Source organism: Stegodyphus dumicola, chromosome X1 (assembly GCF_044657685.1).
Source record: "Stegodyphus dumicola isolate Sdum_Otavi_A_Nest chromosome X1, ASM4465768v1".
NCBI classification, from domain to species: Eukaryota; Metazoa; Arthropoda; class Arachnida; order Araneae; family Eresidae; genus Stegodyphus; species Stegodyphus dumicola.
The window spans coordinates 93,189,409-93,213,381 of NC_140780.1; the positions used below are offsets into that span (position 1 = coordinate 93,189,409).

Sequence of the window (23,973 nt, forward strand, 5' to 3'; positions counted from 1 at the left end):
CGATTACAGTAACAGTGAGTGAGTGAGTGAGTACCCATAGCGGTAACTATCACAATACTATATATTTAGAAAAACCTATACAGTAATAAGAATACATGGCAATAGTAACTTTACAAGATATACTAATATAATAGCTTCATTTCTAATTGTCTGCATCTTGAATCTCGCCCGCTGTTATTGTTGCCTGCCGCTATTCCCTAGGCCTTAAATCATTTAGTGTTACTGGAACCGGGATCACCACCGTTGTCATTATCTTTGCCATCGTTCAGTCTGACTTCTCAGATGTAATGATATTCAGAACTATCAAGAACACTAGACATCCTCGTTTTCTTGAAGCATTGCTTTATCTATCGTAGCCCATACACCCAAAAATCCATTAGCAAATCAATTTGTAAGGCGAAAATAATCACTATGTAGACGAATCCACTTTAAAATTTAGTCGAGCTCACTTTCAGAAAGTCTTAAGGAAGGGGAAAAGTGAATCTTTAAAACATGTACTAAAATACAAGCAGGGGGGGAAATACACGAGGGTGGCAAATACTCAAGTAAATATGGTATGAAATGATTATAGTATCCATGATACGCTTCGGTAGAAGAAGTTATGTGTACAAGAGTATATAAAAGAGTCGACAAATTTATATTAAATACTTACAACCATGATCTATGTAGTCCTACAGCCAGCTCCTTATACGTATGTAATAAGTGTTTGTCCTCTGCAACTATGTACTACCTCACTGTATGGTTGGCTGGCAGCAAATACATGTAATGTGAGCATATGATACTTCATATGAAAATTCGATTGCATTTCCAATAAATATCGAGGTAGAAGATGTCGTATGGCATTCCATTTTACCTTGTTAGAAAGTAATATTGCACCTGTATGACGATACCTTTTTGAAATTATGCTACGTTCAGCAGTATGTAGCATAATTTCAACTAGACGCCGCAGTTAAATCAAGCAATAAAGACCAGATATAATCATCTGTTTGGATTGATGGTTGCATCCATTCTTACTTCACGATGGCTTTCTCAAATATATATAAAATTTCATCTTTTACTTCTCTATGTCTCTGAGTTCGCAAAGTCATCATCAGCATCCAAGCAAAAATAAAATTATCTGATAAAGAGTGACAATTCTTCTACAATGTCCAGAACCGTATCAGATGTTTATGATTAGCTGAGAAGTACCAAAAAGAACAAATAAAAAGCTAATATATGGATTTAGTGCTTCTGTATTTTATCAGACAATGTTAAGAATACTGAAAATGCTACAATGGCATTACTGGAAATATAAGAAAGTCGGGGACAATGCTCTACTGATCTTTGGCAATTCTGTCACGTGGTCTTTGTTCCCCAGTTTGGAGATGTTTTCATTTTTAAGCCTTTCTAAGAGTGCATTAGCATTAAGTTTTAGAAAATTAACGTGGTGCATTACCTAGAAATATCAAGGATAAGCTTTTTATTGAGACAAATTTAATTTGAGCAAGTGATTCACATAAAAGATCTGTCCTTTTAAATGATCTAACTTCTTTTAACTTGATGATCCAGCGACATTTCAAAACCTGTGCAATGACAGTTCAGAGTTTTGTTGTTCAATATTAATTTCGCCCACATAAATATCCTAATATTTCATTGGGCCGATGATAGAGCAATCAAGGGGTCATATGCTTTAGTGCAAAGGAGAAGTTTATAGGAATGCATTGTTTCAATCAGCCCGGATACCTCATTTTTCAAATGTTCTCTTAAAACTAATGTGGAATTTAATTTTTATAAAGTTTTCTGCACCATTGTTTAACTGCTCCACAAACATTTTTTTTATCTTCTTAATTCCATCGATTTAGGTAAGAATGAATGTTTTCTCATTTATTATGCTGTGTAACACGTTACTTCATGTATATTTAATTAGATGCATATAAATTTACATGAAATAACACATAAAACATTCTCTCATGTAATTTCTGTTTTCATGTTCTTCAGGTATTGATTTCAAACAGAAAATTATTAATTTGGATGGAATGCCGATCAAATTACAGATATGGTAAGCAGATTTCTTTAACGCTTTATTACTTTAAGTTTACATTATATATTATAAGTTAAAAAATAATTAAAATTATGTTAAAGAAAATTACAAAGCTTTTCTTAATTACAATAAGTTATTAGTAAGTGAATTTTCAAGCTTTAAATATCTGTAGTTATACGAAAAATTTAAATTCTTTAAAATAAAATTAATTGTTTGAAAGAATTCTATTTTAAGCAGGTGTGTCGTAGTGCTTTTAAACTTTAAAGCTAGTCTTGTTTATTATCTGAGTTCTGAATTATAGATGTTAATTATTAAATGTACATGCTCTCACTTCTAGTAAGAAACGTATTAGGTTACAAATTGCTTAAATTTTTGCATTCTTACCTTTTCTTCTTAAACTTATTTATCATGAAGACCGTGTAGTAAATTTTACAGTTTTTTGAGTTATGAACTTTTTTGCAGAAACAACTTTATTTCATAATAAATATCATTCGAAATTAAAATTAATGTAGACTTTAAACAATATTAACTAATTCGGGATATAAAGTATAAATAATAGTTTAAATCATTGAATGTTTCGCTATTTAGAGCATAGAAAATTTCTTAATATCATCCTTTTTTTCATTTTACTCATTCCAGTTTTACTTCACTAATAACAAAGGAATGATTTAGATTTTCTACTTATAAAATATCATAGTATCACTCAGTAACTAGCGTATGATACGAAATATATACTAGTTACATATATGATACGAAATTTCGATAACGGTTTTTCTGGATCATGTTCACATTTCAAAGAATTTTAGTTGCGATATGTTTCTGTTTTAAAATTTAAACATTTTGAAGAAAAAGGATGTGTAAACTCTTTTTTTTTTGTTGCAAACTCACTGAAGCGCTTAAATAGATGGAGACATTTTAGCTTCAGACCCTCCCCTTCCCAGCGGTAACTATCTTAAAACGTCTAAAATAGACATTAACGAATAATCCAAGATCTTCAGTTCATACTTTTATGCTTGAATTCTTTTAATTTATTAATGACTGAAATTTGGCGAGTGGAGAAAAGCCAAGACGACAGAGTTTTAAAAATACAGATTCAAACAGAGAAAGTTCTAACACTAACAATTCTTCTGCAAAATTTAATTTCTATGTTCTTCACCCTAAATTGCGATCTTTTTTTCTATTCAGACAAAAGCCTTATTCTTTTAAACAAGTTGATGATGATATCTATATCAAATTCGAGATGCATAAGCATTGTAGCTCCTTTTATTGTTTAAATTCAGAATGCAATATATTCGCAAAAAGTTTATTTTTCATTATAGTGAGTTTTTAAATTGAGAAAATAAGGAAGACATAAAATTCAAATTCTTAGCATGCAAGAAAACGAGAAATATCATTCTAGAAATTTCTATTAACTCCAACCACAAAGAATGCAATTCTGCCGGTTGCAGCGATCGATAATACTGCATTTCGCTAAGTTATATAAAGCGGGAAAAAATTAAGAAAAAAAGCAAGTCCCAGGTTTGAGCACCGAAAATAGAACTGCAAGTTTCTCCTTATTCGCTCCTGAATTCTAACTTTTTGACGTCTTCTTGAAGCAAAGATTAGTTTTTCAAAGTTCAGGAATCAACAGCATAGCGAAATGTTTGCGAGCAAAGTTAAAATAATGGATTTTATGTTTACTTTAGTGTGATAAAAGTAGTGAATTCATATGTGTGAAATATTAAGTTTAATCACGTTGCCTTCGGTTATTATTAAAGCGTTTTCTTTTTCAAAATGTGTAGTTTCTTTCAGAAGTATAATTTTTGCAAAAAGATAAAGCCAGTATCTAATAGGGTTTACTTGTCAAGTAAGTAATATAACCCATATTAAACAACGGCTAGTTGCGGTATTAAAGACCAGAGTACGCAAAAGTTTTGCAAAAGAAATTGTAGAGACATTAGGATGTTTCGGAAGCATGAAAGATAAAAAATTAGCAATGCCTTCGCCTCTCGAATATGCGCCGAGTGTGCTGACCACTACACTACGAAGGCATGCTAAGAAGACGGGAGAAACACCTTATATACTCCCCCTTTTAAATGGTGACTGGGGATTAGGGAACTCAATCGCCAAATCCTGGTGGGGAGAATCATCACCCTTTTAGTTCGGGCGCCACTGTAGAGACATTGGGTTATTTCGAAGCAAGAGATATGAAAAATGAGCAGTGCCCTCTCCGGAACTCGAACAACGGGCCTCTCGAATACGCGTGGAGTGTGCTGACCACTACACTACGAAGGCATGCTAAGTAGGCCGGAGAAATACCTTATAAGGTAAAAAGTGTTTTAATGCATGTCTTAGAGGATACAGCCTGCTCATTTTTAAAAATTCGCTTTTCATCTTATCTTCTCTCTTTTTACATGGAATTATAAAACAGATACGATTATGAACATCATAAAAATAAATGCATGCAGATAAGCTAAATATGTGTAATCTTCGTAATTTTTCTACTGCGTAACGCGAATGCGAGCCCAACAAAATTACAAAGTTTTCTATGAGTGGTGGCTTCCTCAGTAAAACAGCCTCATTTGCTTAGTGATAAAATTGGTTAATCTGTTATTAAATTGTTTAAATTCTATTCACACATAATGAGAAAATGTATTCTTCTTGTAATCGTATTCGAAAAAAGCATGTAAATTTACTGCAATTACAACGATAAAAGTAATAAGTCTTGATGATAAAAGAAAGCATCAAAGCACAAAATTTTCAAAATGTTTTAGGAAATATAATTCTTAAATTTAAATATTTTCAGCTTATATATTTTTAGCTTATAACTTAAATATTTTAGCTTAAAACTTAAATATTTTTAGCTTATAACGCCAAAAATATTTTCAGCTTCTTAAATCATAGATAAAATACATGTATGAGAGTCCCGCTTTCGTTGAGCGATGTATAGCGCTCAAAAACATTCGTACAGGGAGTGACTTTTTGCGCTAGCACAATGCTTTAACATACCTCTCAACAGTGCCCTGTATCACCTCAATGAATCATTTTCATACAACACATTCCATTACAAAATCTGCTTATTTCGGCCTTCTCTGACAGTGTTCACAATTTTTCCAGATCTTTTTGAATCACCCTGTATAAATTGAGTTAAAGAAAAATGGGTTGTATTTTGAGTTCTAAACCCTAAATAATATAGTTCATGGCGCAGCTGACCTTTGTGGGCTAATTTTAGTAATTTAGTAACTCTATGAACTAATTATTATGCGTTAATTACTTCCTTGTACGAAGTAAAGGAGATATTGTAATCACAAAAAATTCTGGGTATCGTATTTCAACTAAAATATCCATTTTGACAGCTATCGACTGCAAATTTAACGATATTTTTGCATTGCATCTGTACGTAAGGACAGAATGAAGGATTTCTTTTTCGCCAAACGAATTATAAAACTGATTTAAAATGGATTCAGAAGAGATTTTTTTCGTGGCGTCTGCACGTACGTACGTATGTATGTATATATCTCGCCTAACTACTGCTGGCCGAATTGCTTGTTCTGGAGTAGAAACTGTAATTTTAATTCAAAATTTTTTTTTAATTGTTTTAACTATATTTGGCGTTTTATGTTTTTATATATCTTTCAATTTTTAATTAAGATAATTTGAATTTTTATGTATTTTTGCCTTGCCGCGAAGCGAGAACTGAATTAATTGAATGAGAAATATATCTTTAATGAAATTCGATGGAATAAGTTTAAATGAAATGCAGGGAAATGCGTATAATTTAATATTCTGTACAAGGAAGCCATGTGGTGTACACGTCAGGTATTTTTTTCCTTTAATTTAATCTAGTAGTGAAACTAAGGAGCGGGAAACAAGTCTCTGATTAAATCTCTGAAGAATCTAATCGCGACAGGTTAAAAAGTAGACGTTACTTCCAAACATTACAAGATATTATATTAACTTCTAAACTGCAGAAATGTATAATATTTTATTATTATATTACGTCTTTACAAATTTAAGAATACCTTTCAGATATGCTGATAAAAAAACTCAATAAAAAGGCTTAAAACAGAAAAGGGTCTTTTTTTCTTATCTTTCAGTTCTTGAAGGAGGCTTTATTTTTATGCGTGAATAACCCAACTCTGTCACTGCAAGCTGTTATTTACTACGCAGCTTAAGGCATTAGGTTGCAGGGCAGGCGGTTTTGCTCTGAACTAAACCCTCGTCCAACTCATTAGGCGGAGAAACACCGGATATCCTGCTTTTCTGCTCTTCTGATCCCACAAATAAATCCTCTAAACACCACTGCGGATAGCGTTGAGAGTCATCGTGGATTTTCTAAAACATAAATAATCAGGATCATAAATTACATTGCTTATAAAGAACCGCATAGAAATACCGAAGAATCAATACAACTTTTCGAATTTAAAAGCCCTGAATACTTGCAGCAATTACGATTGTTTTGAAGTTTGAATTAGAATACACATAATAAATTTTATTTTTCATGCACAGCATGAGTATAGCCAACCCCTTTTCTGTGAAGATTCAGAGACATGACATTTTATAAATTTAGTCTAAAAGAAAAAATAGTACATTAAAAGTTTTTTATTTTTACTTCCTTGTACGAAGTAAAAAGGAAGTATTGTAATCGCAAAAAGTTTCAGGCAGCATATTTCAACGAAAATATCCATTTTGACCGCTATCGAATGCAATTTAACGATGTTTTTGCGTGATATCTGTACGTAAGGACAGAATAAAATACTCTTTTCCTTCAAAAAAATTATAAAACTGCTTTAAAATTAATTCTGAAGAGAATTTTTCGTGGCGTCTGTACGAACGTATGTACGTACGTATCTCGCATAACTCAAAAACGAGTAGCCTCAGAACGTTGAAATTTTGTATATAGGACTGCTATAACATGTAGATGTGCACCTCGTATTTTGGTTGCAATCGGCCGCACCAAACGTATATAAATATATTTATATATATATATATCCACTCTGTTACCCGGCTCAGTGATCTCAGTTTCTTTACTCTTATATGTTTGTAAATTGTACATTTTTTGCTTTAAAAATGATTGAATTATGTTGTTTTTATCTTCCGGTTAAGGATTTTATGCCTTTAGTAAATCTGTGTGCAATATTTTTAGAATTATCAGCAATTTTAAAGTTGTTTAATTGCCGCTAAGCCTTTTTTAATGGCGGCCATTGATGTTTACATTTGAAACAGGAGACTAGTGGATTTGTTGCCAATCTAGAGAAACTTAGCTTCACAACAACAAAGATAACGCATTCATTTATTATTGCCAATTAAATCATGCTTAATTCTTTCTGAAATTTTTTCGAGAAAATAAGTGTTTGAGATTTACTTCGTAATTTTTAATATAGATATTTTGAGTTTTTATGTATTTTTGCCTTCTCGCGAAGTGAGAACTGAATTAATTAAATGAGAAATACTCAATCGTCTGTGAAAATCTGTTTTTTTTTTTTTTTTTTTTTTTTTTTTTTTTTTTTTTTTTTTGTGCTTAATTTATTTCTTTTATACATCATTCTAGCTTTATTATAGTATTTGAATAGAACATGTGGCAACGATTAGATAATTCTGTTCTTTAAATGATATAAATTTTGTGCATTATGAGTTATAATGTGAACGAAATATAATACTGAAGGGAAGTCGTCAGTTTTGCGCAACACAAAAAGTGAGAATTTTAGCAGATTTTCGAGTTTTAATAAGTCAAATTGTTTTTGTCATACATATATGAAATTTTCAGTGTGTCATCGTTATAGATAGATGATTATCTTTCTTGATTTATTTTACGTAATAGTGTATAAGAATTTGTTTTATAAAGAGAAAACTAACTGTATTTTCCGAAAATTTAAAATTTGTACTGAAGCACTGCCGCAAACTAACAGTAATACAAATTTAGTTACAGTAATAATTTTTAAGTGAATCTAGCGCCAGAGCGTCGCTATGGTAAACAAATACTAGAATGAATTTTAAAGAATGCATTTATTCTATTGTGATTTATGCGCTGTCGGCGAAGTAGACTTAATTCAATCCTATAATTTTAAGTGAAATTCAAGAAAAATGCGTATAATTTAATATTCCGTACAAGGAAGTCATGTGGTGTACACATCAGATTTTTTTTAAATAAGAAAAAAGTTATATTTCTTGAGCAAAACCACAGTTATAAATCAAGACCTCAGTTATGGTATCTGCTACACTTAGACGCCGCCTTTTCGGCCTTACAACGAAGGAGAAAAAAAAGGTTTGCCTTGCTTGTTTGGTTAGTCATTCTACATAGGAATTACTGTGAGGCAATAAGTAAAGACATTGCCTATGAAAAGCGAAGAGTTAATACTGAGAAGATGAACTGAGTTAAAAGTAATCATAGCTGATGTACTAGCTGAAATGCCCGACACAAAACAAACCGCAACGTTCTATATGTTTAGTAGTACACAGGTAAGTGTTTCTAATTGGAAGAAAAAAAATAAATGTGTTTTTTAGTAGCGATAAAATAAGTACTTAGCGTAAATATGAATTTACAGCTGGATTGTCTTATTAGTACCTATTTTAAGACACGAAAATTTTCGTTGTTATATTGGAATAACTGTAGAGCTTTCCACATATGAGTGATTTGGAAAAGAGTCATCACTTAAATCTGCGAATAAAAATGTCTAAAAAGTGTAGTAATAGATGTAATGGAATTTTAAATTGATTGGTTAATTATAAAATTTCTTTGAAAAACAAAAGCTGCCTGTCAGAGATTTTGAACAGTCTTCTGATATCACAAGCAGGAAAAATTACAGACAATTGGTAAGTATAAATAAGAAAGGAAAAGTGAACAGAGCTGCCTACTGATATTTCCTATTGCTCAAAATGATATAAATTGCGGTTTGAAAGTTTTATAGAAACAAAACAGAGATTTCTCAATTTGTTTCAATCAAAAACCATAGACAGCTAGTACACAATAATAAAAGAACTTATCTTTTATAAAACTATGTATTGATAACTATGAAATCCTAAAGTGTATTGTGAAATTATAATGTCCAAGCGAAGTATACGAAAGCGTTATACGAAAGGTCTGTTTTTTAGATTAAGTTTGAATACATGACGTTTCTGAATGAAGTCTGCAAATTTAATTTTTAAAAAATTTACTTCCATTTTTTCAAAATTTTACTACTACTCTCCAAATTTTTCCGAAGTTTAGATATAATTTGGCTTCAACTTAATTATGAAATAAATATAACAGTAGTTCATTAATTTATTATTTATTATTTGGCTTGATTGTTCTTTAGTTTTCTTTTAAGGTATAAAATGAACCTATATATAAATTAATATCACGTATAAAGGGCAACAATATTGAAAATATTATGAGGGAAACGTTTACTTCAATGAATCTGCCATTATCGTTATCAAATGTAAGAGTGGAATAATCTTTTTTCACCACGAAGATGAATCAATAGTTGATTAATATAACTGACTAATTGATTATGATTGTATATATACTATAATGCAGTCTTCATAAAGCAAACAAAACTGATTTTTGACTGTGATATACATTGTTTAGGTTGTAGAGACATTAGGTTTTTTTTTTTTTTTTTTTTTTTTTTTTTTTTTTTTTTTTTTAAATAAGAAACTGAAGAAATGTGCAATGCCGTCGCCGGGACTTGAACCTGGACCTCTCGAATACGCGCCAAGTGTGCTAATTGTTACACCATGGAGCATGCTGTAAGATAGGAGAAAATACCGTATATACTCTCCCTTTTAAAGGGCGACTGGGGATTAAGTAATCCAGTCACCAAATCCTTGAGGTGAAGAATCATCATCCACCACCTTTTAGCTCGGGCTCCGCTTTAGAGATATTAGGTTTTCTTTAAAAGCATGAAGCAAGAGAAATGAGCAATGCCATCGCCGGAACTCGAACCTGGATCTCTCGAATAAGCGCCGAGTGTGCCAAGCGTTACACCACGAAGACATGCAGAAGGGAGGTAAAAAATACCTAATTAGTTTTAAAATATTATAAAGATTTACATTTCACTGATGAATTTTATATTTTTAACATGTGCATTTCGTTATTTTAAATGATATGCAATATTCAACAGTGTTAATGCGCAAATAATGCTACCAACTTAGAAATGCTTTTAATACTAATTTCCTTACATTTAAACAGCATGCCCATTATATAAATTCAGACTATGCCTGTACCAAGCAAGGATGCTATACAAATAATTCCGCCTTCGAATACAGATATGAATAATAATTATGTTTTATTTTATAGTTATTTGACATGAAATAAACTTCTCAATAACATGCACTCGTGTAGAACAGTATGCAGTGAAATGAGCATGCAGTAAAACAAGCTACATAAATGCTCTGATAGTTTTGCATCTCTTAAACTTAAACAAACATAGCAAGCATAATTAAGGAAATTTACTATAAGACAAATATAAAAACGTAGTTTATTATTTAAATTTAATCTATTAATTCTAAACTTTTTCCTTCTACAGTAGCGTTTTCACATCAATAAAAAGCAAACATTTTTCTCGAATATACTGAGATATAGTTTCTAAAGATGTGAGCTTTGACAAATCTTTTATTTTAAAAGTAATCATTTTATTACTTTACAAAGGCTTAATTTAGCATCAATGCAGATAAATTTATTACTCTTTGGTCTCAACATTTTTTTTAAATTTATGTTTGCATTCTTTCATGTAGATATCACCACTCTTACTGTTGCTTTACTTTCTCAGCATGTATTTAATGTTTTCTTTTTTTTATTCTTTAACTAGGATTTTAAGGGAGTAAAAAGTTCTAGTGAGTTCTAGTAAAAAGTTCTAGTTTTTTTAGAATGAGTTTGGAAAATGTAATCAGTTACTTTAAGTTTTCATTAATTTTGATCGAAATTATGTTTAGTGTCTAACATTAAGAATTAAGTTGGGTTTAAAAAGAAACTGCCTTTTTAAACAACGTATTTTTCATTACGCTTTTAGAAAGGGATTCTTAATAACTACTTATTAAAATATTTAAACGTAAAATATTGTCATTTTCATACTTGCGTTCTTTTCCGTCCACTATTTTTGACAAACATAAATACCTCGAAACAGTGTGATTTAGCCGCTGTTATAGTGGATAGTGCTTTTGGTCTTGTTTTATGTATAGAAGATCAATCCTCTATAATCCAGTTTAGTTTTGTAAAGAAGAATGTAAGGTTATCTGCTATTTCTGTGTTTTCCTTTCGGATTTTGGGAAACATTATTAACATTTTGGACCTTCCTTCTATGGAAGAGCAGGTAGTAGAGTAATTTCAAAGTTACAGAATCCTGATTTTGAAAAACGTATGTATGCTAATGTGCTAAATTGTATTATTGATTATCGAATTAAATCAAGAGGTAACTAACTGTTCCTTCAATCCTCCGCCGGAATGACTGCTACCTCAAGTGTGGCGGGATAACAGCTGGGTTTCATGGTCGACGAGAAAGTGCACAAGTACAGTTAACTTTTATAATTCTGTATGTAATTAACTTGAATTTGATTTCTCTATATGCTTTCCCAATTTAAATCTTCATCATTATGTATTGTTATTTAACTACCGAGTTGAAGTGATATTTTCCTTTGAATTGATAGTTTTTACGAGTGGCTTCATATGGGCATTAATGTGCAACTTCTTCATATAAAATAATTTCCTTATGTACTAGGTAAAATGAAAAACATTAACTTTGTTTTTAGTATAAAACTATTAATAAACGAAAAAGAAATTTTTTTCAGGGATACTGCTGGTCAAGAAAGGTTCCGAACACTGACAACAGCCTATTACAGAGGAGCAATGGTAAGAATATTTTCCAGAATGTTATGCAATAGAAGTGTCTTAATTATTTGGACAACTTACAAATTAAGAGTTTAGATTTTTATTATTTTAACTATTAGTAGTATGTTTCGCCTGTGCATGTGAAATTTTCTTATGGTCTTATGGCAACATTTATAACAATTAGTATTTAATATGTTTAATTAACTCCCCTCAGTTACACATTAAAATGCTGTCACACTTTCGTTGGATCTCTCTTGCTGAAAGTTTTATACCTGATAGCTGATTAGTTGCATGATATTTTGCCTGTTCTTCATGTCAGCAATGCATTATTGCTAGTCTCCGGTACTTCTACTGTCCAGAAGTACATCTTCATAAATTTAGAATTCATTTATAACTGTTTCTTTTTTCATAGGGGACGGAGGACGGGGACGCCTAGTGTTTAACATAGGTAAACAAGCGTGTGTCTCACGCCCTCCCCTATCTAGGAACAACAGCCCCCTGGGGCCCCGTGAGGCTGCCTCGGGAGTTTATAATACAGATCTAAAGATCAATACATGGCCAAACAGGGGTTGAGGATTATTGTTTGACAATGGTTACGTGACAATAGCTTTGTGGGTGTGCATGGCCGTTGGAATAACACAGATACATAATAATATACAAAACAAATACAAGAATAGATACATATACAGACAAAAACAAACAAATACTAACAGATACGAACATAAGGATGCATTGATATTAAGAAAAATATGAAGAGAGACACATATGTAAGATAGTAATACAAGAGTAAAAACGTAAAATACTAAAAAAATGCTAAAATACAGAATGGGGTAAAGGGAGTCATATGTGTATTGCTGGTATCCTTGTGGTTGTAAGTGTGCTGTGAGTACTTAAACACAGAGATGAAGCAATGAGTACCGGATGTAGAGTTATGGTGCCAGGACTTAGTGTTAGAGTTCGCTGAAAGTACAGTCTGCCCTATACTTCAAATTTGCAAGAGTTCAGGCTACACTAAAATTTAGTATACACTGTGGTACTAATAGCACTAAATTTGGAGTTTGGCACAGTCACTAAGTTTTAACGCAATTGCTATAGGTTGGTACAGTCGTTACAGCGCAGACACTATGTTATCACAGTAATTTGAGTACACAGTCAAAATGGTTGCACAGTTACTATGACAGTGAACAGTTTATGAGAATTATCTAAGTCACGGTGTATGTACTGATGGTCACCACTCATGTGTGCACTAGTGCTTAAGCATAGTCGGAGTTGGTGCATGATGTATACGTGCGGTGTACCATGCATTGCAGTAGGTTGGAAGGTGATGTAGGCATTCGACGGCACTTTGTGTTGACACAGTTGGTACTCTGCTAGCACACTGGTAAGGTAAGTTCTAAAGAAGATTGATGTGTGCATATAAATTGAAGGCTTGGTAGTGGGGAGCTTTTGTTTAATAACTTGTGGGGGTAGCCCCTGAGTAAAAAGCTTTGAAAAGGTTGGATAGTCGGTAAGTGGGACGAAAAGATGATCATGTTGAAAGAGTTGCTGGATGGGTTTTCGTCTGTTGCAGTGATTCACAGTGTAAACTCTTAACAGGAAATGTTGGCTTTATTTATTTGCTAAGCAGAGTTTATTGACGCAGTGAGCGCCGCTAAATGTGATCGCGGTTAATCTTTATCAATCCGATATTGTTATTGAATTGCCGAAGCCTTTCCAATTTGTATTCGGAAACATCTAGAAATCCTGAAAGAAAACAGGAAGCTTACTCAAGCTATGTTCGTGTGTGCGTGGAATAGATAGCAGAAGTAAGAAGAGTTAACTTTATCCTTTAATTTCTCACAGCCTACAGGCTCTCCTGCACTTCGGGTTACAGAGACCAACACTTTTTGTCTAAAACGTAGAAAATAAGAAATATTCGAATAACTAACTTAATAAGAATTAAATTCTGTACAGAGACTATTAACGCGAAGATTGGCCTTTTGACACTACGTATATGTAGTGCGCGAAATGCAAAATACTACAATACGTCTCGTTTATCAACATGAACTAAGTTCTGGCCTTAAAGGCAGACATGAACTGACTGAAAAGCACGCGCGTAGCAGGCCAGCTGGAAGGTTCTTCTCTCTCTTGGCTAGAAGACGCTTTTTAAATACTATACAGTTTGCAAACTCGTTAACATAAAAATACTACTCGAGTTTATTCTGGCCGAAAATTGAAACTAATAGAGAATAGCAAAGTTTAAAATAAAATAAAAATTCGTAAAACAAAAAATCCTTATAGACTTATTTTACAGATCATTGAAACTTTTGCTCCTTCCCTTATTACAGATTCAGATTACTTTCAACGGATTCGTTTAACACAAAAACAGTTTTAATTGCCATAGACCACCAAATAAAGATAGATGTTTGAAATCCAGCTCCTAAAGAGAAAATTTATATTTCGCTATTCTTGTATGTAGTCAGCTAAAATCATCTCTTAAGAAATTTGTATTCACTTCTAATAAAATAGAAAATAAATAATTCTAAATAAAAATAGTGTTAAAATATATGTATATAAAGCAAAATTAACGAAGACTGGGTTTTCGGACTCACAGATTCTATGTTACTTTGCTCTGTCTTTATGGTTAAGCGAAGTTCAGTCAATTGAAGTTATAATATATATATTTTTATTGAACTGTCGCGTAAGGAGGTCTTGTCTACAACTGATACAGTTCTAGCCTTTTATGCATTTCTTTCAAATATAAAATCCATTATTCATTTCATATAACATCAGTAAATTCAAAAATTTTAATGTGCGTTGTGCGTTTGCAAAAGGAGGATTTGATCACATTACATATTGAAAAAGTTTAAATAAGCAAGTCTTGTCCTGGAGATCATAATTTCGGAAAGATCATAATTTACGTAAAAATTTCCAAGATACTTGTTGACATTGGATGTCTTCAATAAAGAGATTGTATCCGTAAAAAATCCTGGGTTCAAACAGATGCCAAGGACTAGATCTGCAAACCATACCTATTTTAACCTTCACGCATAAAGAGTTTCATAACATAATTTAGTTTAAAAGTGTTCAGTAATAAACATTTCAGTATTATCCAGATATGTATATGACATGGGATTTAAAATGCATGCATTTTCAAAACTGTCGACCTTCTTCAAAACATTGCGTATACGATTAAAAATTTTAAGAAAAATATTTTGCGCAGTGGCAGTGGTAATTAATGAACAAGACACTGCGAAATCTTCAATAAAATATTGTTTGATAGAATAAGCAGTTTTTCTAGAATTATTAAAAAATATTTGAGAAATGTAGTTCTATTTCTAGAATCACGCTTTCAATCTAAAAGAACCTCTTCAACAGAACTGATTCATGTCTCTCATTAACATGATAACTGTTAACTGCAGGTACCTGCCTTCTCAGAAAGCAATACGCTCTTTTGCAAAAAACTCGAAGCACCATGAAGGAAGTAGTTGTTTTTGATGAAATTGAATATGTGTATAGCTCATACACAGACAATAAAATGATTAAAAACTCAAGGTCATAGTACCTGTTCACGGCTCACTAATTGAGTGTTCAAATTAATAGTTGGTCGAACCGCCCCTGGCGGCAATACATGTTTGAATTCGTCGAAGCAAGGAGTAGTAGAGGTTCCTAATGTCACCCTGAGACACATTCTGCCAGGTATTCATCAGTTGTCGCTCCAGATGTGCGATGTTTTGTGGTGCCTGAATCTGGCGGCCTACTATGTCCCAGACATGCTCGATTGTGAAAGGTCTAGTGATCTTGCTGGCCAAGGAAGAGTATCAACCGCACGGAGACAGTCCAGAGATATGCGAGCGGTATGTGGCCTGGCATTATCTTGTTGGAAAATGGCCCCAGGATGACGTGCCATGAAAGTTAATGCAACCGGCCTCAGGATGGTATCAGCATATCGTTCAGCTGTTAGAGATGTACGGAGGATGACTAAAGATCACCTGCTGTAATAAGAAATAGTGCCCCACACTATCGCACCAGGGGTTATGGCCGTATGCCTTTGTAAAACAAAGGCTGATTGGGACGGCTGGCCCCGTCCTCTCCAGACACGAACGCAGTGGTCATCTGCTTCAAGAGTGAAGCGGGATTCATCTCTGAACACTATACGATGCCAGTCTGATGGCAGCCATGGTGATAGGCTGCGACACCACTCCAAACGACTCCGCCGATGTTGTGGGGTCAAAGGCAAACGTCTTAAAGGCCTCTGTGAGTGTAACCCCCCTCAGACAAGCGCCGTGAGAGGGTGGACGGTACCATGGGAGGTATACATGTAGCTGTAGTGCGTTGAATAGTCGACAGTGATATCCTTGGGGCGGTTCGGGCCTGGCAAACAATCATCCTATCTTGCCTTCCATTTGTGCTCTTTGGCCTTTCAGAACCTTCATTTCGTCGGCAATTTCCTTGTAGCAACCATTGCTGCCAACATCTTTGCACAGCAGTGTCTGTACGCTGCAGGTGGTGGCCTATTGCTCGGTATCACCCCCCATCTTCACGCAATCCTACAATGCGACCACGTTCGAAATCGTTTAGTTGTCTGTAAGGTTTTCGATATCGTCGTAATGGCGTCTTTAGTTGCTTCTTTACGGAATTACAATGGCAGCAACAAAACAAGATAAATTTTCCGCCTCTGGTACTGGTTTCATATTTTGCGAATTGCTCACTAGAAATGCGCTCTATGATCACAATTCCTGTTTATTTCCCTTGAAGCTTTGATCAGTTGCATGTTCGATCAAGATGTTTTTGCATACCAAATTTCGTCCCGATTACAAAAGTCCTTCTTGTTTCTTCAATATTTTTTTGCGAAAGAGTGTATTTTAAAATTTGTGTTTGACGCGAAGAAGAATATTTTCTAGCAAAAAAAGGTGCTGATGAATACAAACTTGTAAATACGTTTACATAAATTAGTATTTGATGCAATGGCATGAATGAAAATATTAATATGATATGTCTTACAATACATACTATATTTTTCTTAGTTTATTTATTTTCATTTTCAATATTTGTCCTTTTATGTCACAAACTTGATTTTTAATTGTTTGCCTCAGCTTTCGCTACACAGTCGCACTAGTCAACAACTATAGCTGAACTTTTTTTTTTTTTCAATTACAGATTGTGAACAGTTACAGTGTAATAGAGTCCATTAATCTATACGAGGCCAGATGTGGTGGTCTCTTTATTATGGAGGCACATAATAGGTGGGCCACCATCGCCTCCTATGAAGGGACGGATAGTTACAACCATGCCTTCTCCGAGATTCGAACTCAGGCCCTTCGGTATCGCAGTCAGGCTGCTCTAACCACTATACCGTCTGGGCGGCACCGTAGCTCAACTTTGGTAATTTATAAAAGAACGGACCTGCTGCATGAGTGTTTTTGTGTATTTTAAAACGTCTTTTGGCCTTTCCTCCCCTTTAACAGAGTTCTCAAGCATTGTCTTCACAGTCGATTAACTTTCTTCTTAATAGGAAATATTTTCAACTGACATGTTATTTTACACCGATTTTATTAAAGTTTCAAATACTTTCACAGTAGAAGTCTTGCATATATGTTGAATAAAAGAAAACTTTTGAGCGCATATATTTAAACTGAAGATTACGAATTTAAGAATTTATGTAAGGTATCGGTCAACAGATAGATCGCCAGAAAATCTACCCAAAAAAGTTTAAAAAATGAATGGTGGGAAAAGAATCCGCCCCCCCCCGCATGTTTCTTAACTCGCATTATCATTCTCCCACACCTTTTCCGCAAGCAAAAGAGCAGGCATTTTTTATTAATCCACAAAAATCCTCAACACTTTTTAACACAATGAATATTTTGATGATCACTCCTCTCTACGTTTTCTGCGCAGGAAGTGTAATTGGAAAGGAAATGAATAACTGCGTCTTTACTTCCCATTTATAATTTTCCACATACCACGTTTTATGCTAAAGAAATCTTATAAAAACATAAATCACTTCGCAATAGTTTCATTCGCAGCATTATTATTTAGGTTTTACCCTTTTTCATCATCACTTTTTGTCAGAAATGTCGCACATATATTTCCGATCTCAAAGCGACGGGTGGTCGTGTAATATACTAGATCCTGAATAAGTGCCAGAGTTCGTGAACAAAAGCTAAAAAACAATTATAAGCCAGGCGAAAGGAAGCAAATATATTTCCTTTCAGAGCGTTTTCTCTCCTAATATTAATTCAATACACTATCAATATGCTGCTCATCTGTTCGAACAAAGACGAACTAGAAATAACACTCATTAAGCGCAAAAGGGCTTAATATTATTGCTTTTGTACAAAAGAATAATAATTCTTTCATCATGGGCTTCGTAGGCTGCAAAGGATTTTTCCAAGGATTTTTCAGATAAATGCTTTAATTAATGAGAATATACACCATATCTACAAAAGTCCTTATACGACCTCTATTTTCTCAAACTTTCGTCGTATACATATACTTCCAGTTATAAAATTGTTTTGAATGACGAAATGATTCAAGTTTTTTTACTTCAAAATTTTATAAAACAAATTTTGCATAAAATGCGAAATCTAACTTTTTATACGTTCTCCCGATTCCTACGCTTATAAGTAAGAAAATGCTACACTAATTACAAAAAATTAAAGACAAAAGATTTGATTCCAGTAAGACAAAAAAGATCCAACTATCTAATTTGAAAATTTGCGATTTTTGATATCATATTCAGCTTGTATTGGGGGGTCGGTTATTAAATAAAATAAAGTAATTCAAGATTGATTTTCCACCCTACATTTCAGTCTGATATTCTTTTATAATTTGCTGGTACCTGTAATTTAAAATTTTGCTATCATTTGCATGGCGGAGAAATTTACAAGCAAATACTTTGTAAGATTTCAAACTCTAAAAATCCGTGATTAGTATTCTCATGCAGTTTCGTGACTTTAAAATCATGATCTAATAATCATGTAAAAAATCATTAAACTAAAAATATTCTTATTTTTATTTAATGCAATGTTAGTAGATGTCTATGCGCCAATGTTAAAGCTGGCCACTGTTTTCTGGAATGCGAGTTTCATACGAGTCTGTGAATAAGATTTCTACTTGGAAATAAAAATTATATTGATTAATACTTTTGCAACTTTATTAATCAATAATCTGCACAAAGATACTCGTCATTTAATATATTACCAAAAGAAACCTTTCCTATTAGCTGATATTAATTTTTAGTGAAGTACAAATGCGAACATTTTGCTCTTCAATTTTTGTACGGCCTCTGAATATGATTTCCAAATTTAATAACAAATATTTTGGTCAATTTTTGTCGTATGGATGTCACGGGGTTTGGTACTTTACTTTTCATAATGAGTACAAAAGTTTCCTAAATTATAAATATAGGAACCAGGAGAATGTATAAAAAGTTAGATTTCGTAATTTTTGCAAAATTTATGTTTTTAATTAAAAAAATTCCAAAACATGAACACTTGCATCATATAAAACATTTTTGCAACCGAAAGTATTTTTCTGCGACCACCGGTTTCAGGAATAAAAGCCGGGTAAGGACTTGCGTGGGAACGGTGTATAATGAAGAAACAGAAATAGTAAACAACTTTGTTACTTAATTTAAAAACCCAAACCTTTTTTTTTTTTTTTTTTAATTCTGACTTAATGATTGAAATATTACTCTTAGGAAGAAGGTGGATTTGTTATTAACTGGAAAATATATTGTATACCTAAAACATATACTCAGAGAAACAGGATGCAAATCTTTGTAGTATACCAAAGAAATTTCCTGTTGCCTGAAATGAAATTTTGATCCTTTTTTTTATTATTAATATGACTGACAATAATCCTTAACTCATATAGAATTTTCATTCTGAGTTTCTCTGATCTTATGTTGCGTCCTTTCATCTTGCTATATTTAAAATGAGTTTCTAAGTTAGAGTAACAGCATTATGAATTCAAGCTCAAGTTGAAGACCGGCACTTATACATTCCCTTAAGTACATTTAGGTATCTCCGGGCCTTGTTAATTGTTCAACTCCGCCTCCTCCCAGTTTTAAAAAAGAACACTCCGGACGGCAGTCCGAGGGTCTGCCTTCTTCTTCCCCTTCCACTAACCACTCAAGAGGACGTTTGGCTCGCTTTGTTTTGAGTGCCCCCTTGCCGCACAGCCACCATACAGTTACAACATCTGTGCTTTGGGTTTCGAGTTCGAGCCTATAAGTCTGGTGGCCAGCGTCATTAACCGCTATATCGATTGGGCGGCAGCAATGTAAGTCCAAAAGCATTACCATTGCGTTCTATTTACGCGGACCAGTGTTGCATTGCAGAACTGAAAACGCAGTTAAAACGGGAGTTATTGTAATTTCTTTCTCTATACCCTAAACTGGAAATTGCATTATGCTCATCTCTACAAATTCACAACGTGAGATATCTAATAAGCAAACTGATGAATATGCTTTTTTCTAATTTACGAAAAGCTGGATAAGTTTGTGCATGGACACTTAGCCTGTACACTGAGCACTCGGAGCTACAAAGTTGAGTCCGAGCTACATTGTTGCAATAAAATGTCTGCAATATCATTTAAAATGTTTCGTGCATGAACAAAAGCAACTCTCTTAACTGCTAATATTGTATTTTCTAATTAATTCCTTCCTGGTAAGTATTTTGTTACTGAGTTTGATAGATCTGAGCTTCAGTTATCCAATAAAAGTATTTTTACCTTCCTAATTTTTATTACATTTTAATTCCTACTTTTTATAACATTTTAATTGTTCTAAATGGAGATGCGCCATTTGTGCTCTGTACTGCTTTTACATAGCGGATACGTACAACAGTTTTTTAAACTATGAGTAAAAACTTGCATTACTGTAGTTGTAGTTTGATACGAATGGCTTATCTGATGCAGAACTTAGTAAAGTAACCGCCGAGACATTAAAAGGAGGATTATTTTGTACTGCATGTTACAATTTTAAATTTCCTTAGGAGTACAAGAGAACTGCTTTGTTAAATTCGGAATTTTTATATATTTTTCGTTAACAACTATGAAAATCAAGAATACAAAACATTTTGTATTCTTGATTTGCGGCGTTATATTACAACATATTATCTCCCCCTTATTTTAAATTACTCTTTTTATGACAGACAATCATTTACCAGTTTATATATTTTATCATATATAATTTTGCAAAATGTCTGCCATCGATGGCTTCCATCCAAAAGCTGGAGTAGTATAGAATATACAGCACCATTCTGACTTCTAAAACCTACTGATACCACCCGCAAGGAGAGTACTGCAGTTCCGTATGGTTTATCTCTCTATATGTTTCTCATTAAATCTCCATACTTAAATCTTCAGCACTATAAGCATTATAAGCAAATAAATCCAAAAGACTTAATGGCAGTGTCTTTAGAGATGATTGGAGGAAAGGATTAGGGTTAGTACAATTGTGGCAAAGCAAACTTATGCCTAGATGCAATCTTTTGCAAAAACAACTTAGTTCTTAATTTGTAGGATTTCCTTTAGTTTAACTAACGTATTATTTAAATTTTTGTTATCTTTCCTGAACTCCTCAACTTCCTCTCGCATTTCCTCGCCAGGATGTAAATTTAAAGTTAAACGAAGTGAGTATTAAAACGGGTGAATTTTTGGAGTTTATTCAGAACGTGCTTTCGCTAGCCAGCGCACGTTTCGTTTCTAACCTTGCTGATATGCTTATACGCCTCTTGGCCATTTTGAATATTATCACGCCTGTTAGGTTTGTCGAGTCAGTCTAGAATAGCCCTAACTTAAAGTGCTAGACCAGCACTACTTTTTTTAGATTTGGATTCATTGTGTTACAAACTCTTAGTTTCCACCGCAAGTTGTCGGTGTTATTGCAAAGCACGAAGTACGTGCCTTTCTGCTCCTAGATGAGAATAATAAAGGGTTATTATTACCCTTCTTCTGTGCTGGCATTATTTCACACCTGTGTTAGAAATCGCTAGGTTCATTAATAGGATAAAGATTAGTTTATGCGGCCTAAAAGAACCAGATCCTATAAATTAGGCTTAGATTTTAAAGAGGTATATTCCATGCACCTCATACTTAATTTGACTTTGATAAAGAAAAAGTTATATTAAGCAACAATTTATAATTTTGTTTATAATTTTAGCTTAGTTCAAGGGGAAAATACTCATTTTTTTTAGGCTAGGCATACGTTTTGGTGCCAAATGAAGGAATTATTTATAATGTAAAATTTTAACAGATTATGTGTAATAAAGATATTTATTCCCTGTTTGAGACATTATAATTTTCTTAAAATGGTGTTTTAAATTTTTTATTTGTTTGGGGTAATATTGGGTAGATATTCGTTTATATACGCTTTACTTTCTATATTGCATAAACGAGTTTTACATTCTTAATTCCTTACTAAGGAAAATATCAAATATAAATTGGCCTTTCTTGGAAATTCAATATTTATTTTCAGCACTTATTTTATCATGGCTATTCTTTATCAATATATTTTATCTAACATATAACTCAAATCCTTTAATAGGCCAGATTATGTAATTTACTAATATCCGTCGATAGACTTTAATAATCTGATGTGAACTCATCAGGGGGACCAGCTATCTGTCGACGGCAAAATGAAACGAATACCATTTTAACAGGCAGACTGTTCAAGAGCCAAATATTCTTCATAATATCATAAAGTGAACGAATGATATTTTCTCTGCTAAAATTCTAAATCCTTTAAAAACGCGTATCCTATAGAGTATTGAATAAAATTTTAACTGAAATTCCGTTTTAAAGTTTCAAATGTTTTAAAATGTATAAATCAAAGAAATAAAACATTTTTTAATATCAACACTGTGTTCGAAATGTAGTTTTATTAAACAAATAAAAATGAGATATATGATAATAAATTAAGATAATTTAATTCATTGGGAAAGAAGAAGAAGGTTAATATGAATTAGAATCCAACTAATGAATTACATTTATAATGAAGTTGAAAATTAACTCTAAGTTTTGATTTCTAATGATTCTTATAGTGTATCTTATTAGAAAAATGTCCCTAGTGTAGCGCTAATTTCACATGCAGTTTATTATATTAACGATTTCCTCCAATTCAGGGACGAGAGTGATGTTTTAATTCTATCTATCGACTAATTAGAAATAGAAATATAGAAATTGAGCAGCAACAATGTAAAATATTAAACTGAAAGTTATTTTTATAGTGTTTTATCTTTCTTTATACCTAAAAAAAAATTTAAAAAATCAAGACATTATTTTTGAAAAACCTTTTGCGAATAAAACAATTTTGTGCAGAAATAACTTTGTCTCAAATCAAAGAGTGATGCTTTGTAAGGCCTGTAAGATTTGTAGAGCTTTCCTACTTAATTATATACTTTAGGTATGATGATGATACTGTTATAATCTGTCTAAATCATTGCTACCAAGAAGTTATTATTCTAGTTTCTTACTGCATGATTTTCTGTGATATATTGTCCAATAGATTTTCAATCCAATACTTTTCTATCTTATGACTTCTGGCTTCAGCATTTTAATGAAAATTACGATTGTAATATTTCTTACGTAAAATTGTCCTATTTCCGATTAATGCTCATAATTATATTATTTATCACATGTATTTAATGTACTTAATATTTTAACTGCATTTTAGTAAACTTCTTTCTCCACCATTTTCTTATTTAAAATAAATAGCATAATCACTAATAAGTTGAGATTAATTATCTTAGCAGTAAATAGTTCCAGAATACTCATTGAATTATTAAATTTTGTTTCTAATGTAATTAGAAAAGTAAAATTATTATTTATTATTATTAAAATTAAATATTTTCTTTTTAGTTTGTATCATAAGCGTTACTTTTATCTGGAGCTGTTTTAATTATAGTGTCTATATTGATAATATATTGAACTGAGAACTTCACATCATCAATATTATCTTCTTTCTCGAGAAAATTAATACTATTATTGCAATCCGCAATCGTATAGTGTGACAGTTTCTCCTTTAATAAACGAAAACGAAGAACAGACACTAGCAACAATATAGAACAAGTTTCTATGACAGCTTTGTAAGAGACTATTATTTCTCATATTAATGTCCCGAGACACTTCTAAAACTAGAGCTTTAACCAACTTACCTAACGGTATTAAAAGGGTTAATGCAAGG

The 23,973-nt window shown here is 32.6% G+C and overlaps 1 protein-coding gene across 1 annotated transcript in view; it reads left to right on the top strand.

The window, feature by feature from the left end:
- Window positions 1–23,973, top strand: part of LOC118185251 (uncharacterized) — an 84,003-nt gene that overhangs the window by 42,130 nt on the left and 17,900 nt on the right. Inside the window, exons 2-3 of the mRNA XM_035355095.2 lie at window positions 1,978–2,038; window positions 11,765–11,825. Coding sequence (XP_035210986.1) covers window positions 1,978–2,038; window positions 11,765–11,825 — 122 coding nt within the window. The remainder of the gene's footprint in view (window positions 1–1,977; window positions 2,039–11,764; window positions 11,826–23,973) is intronic.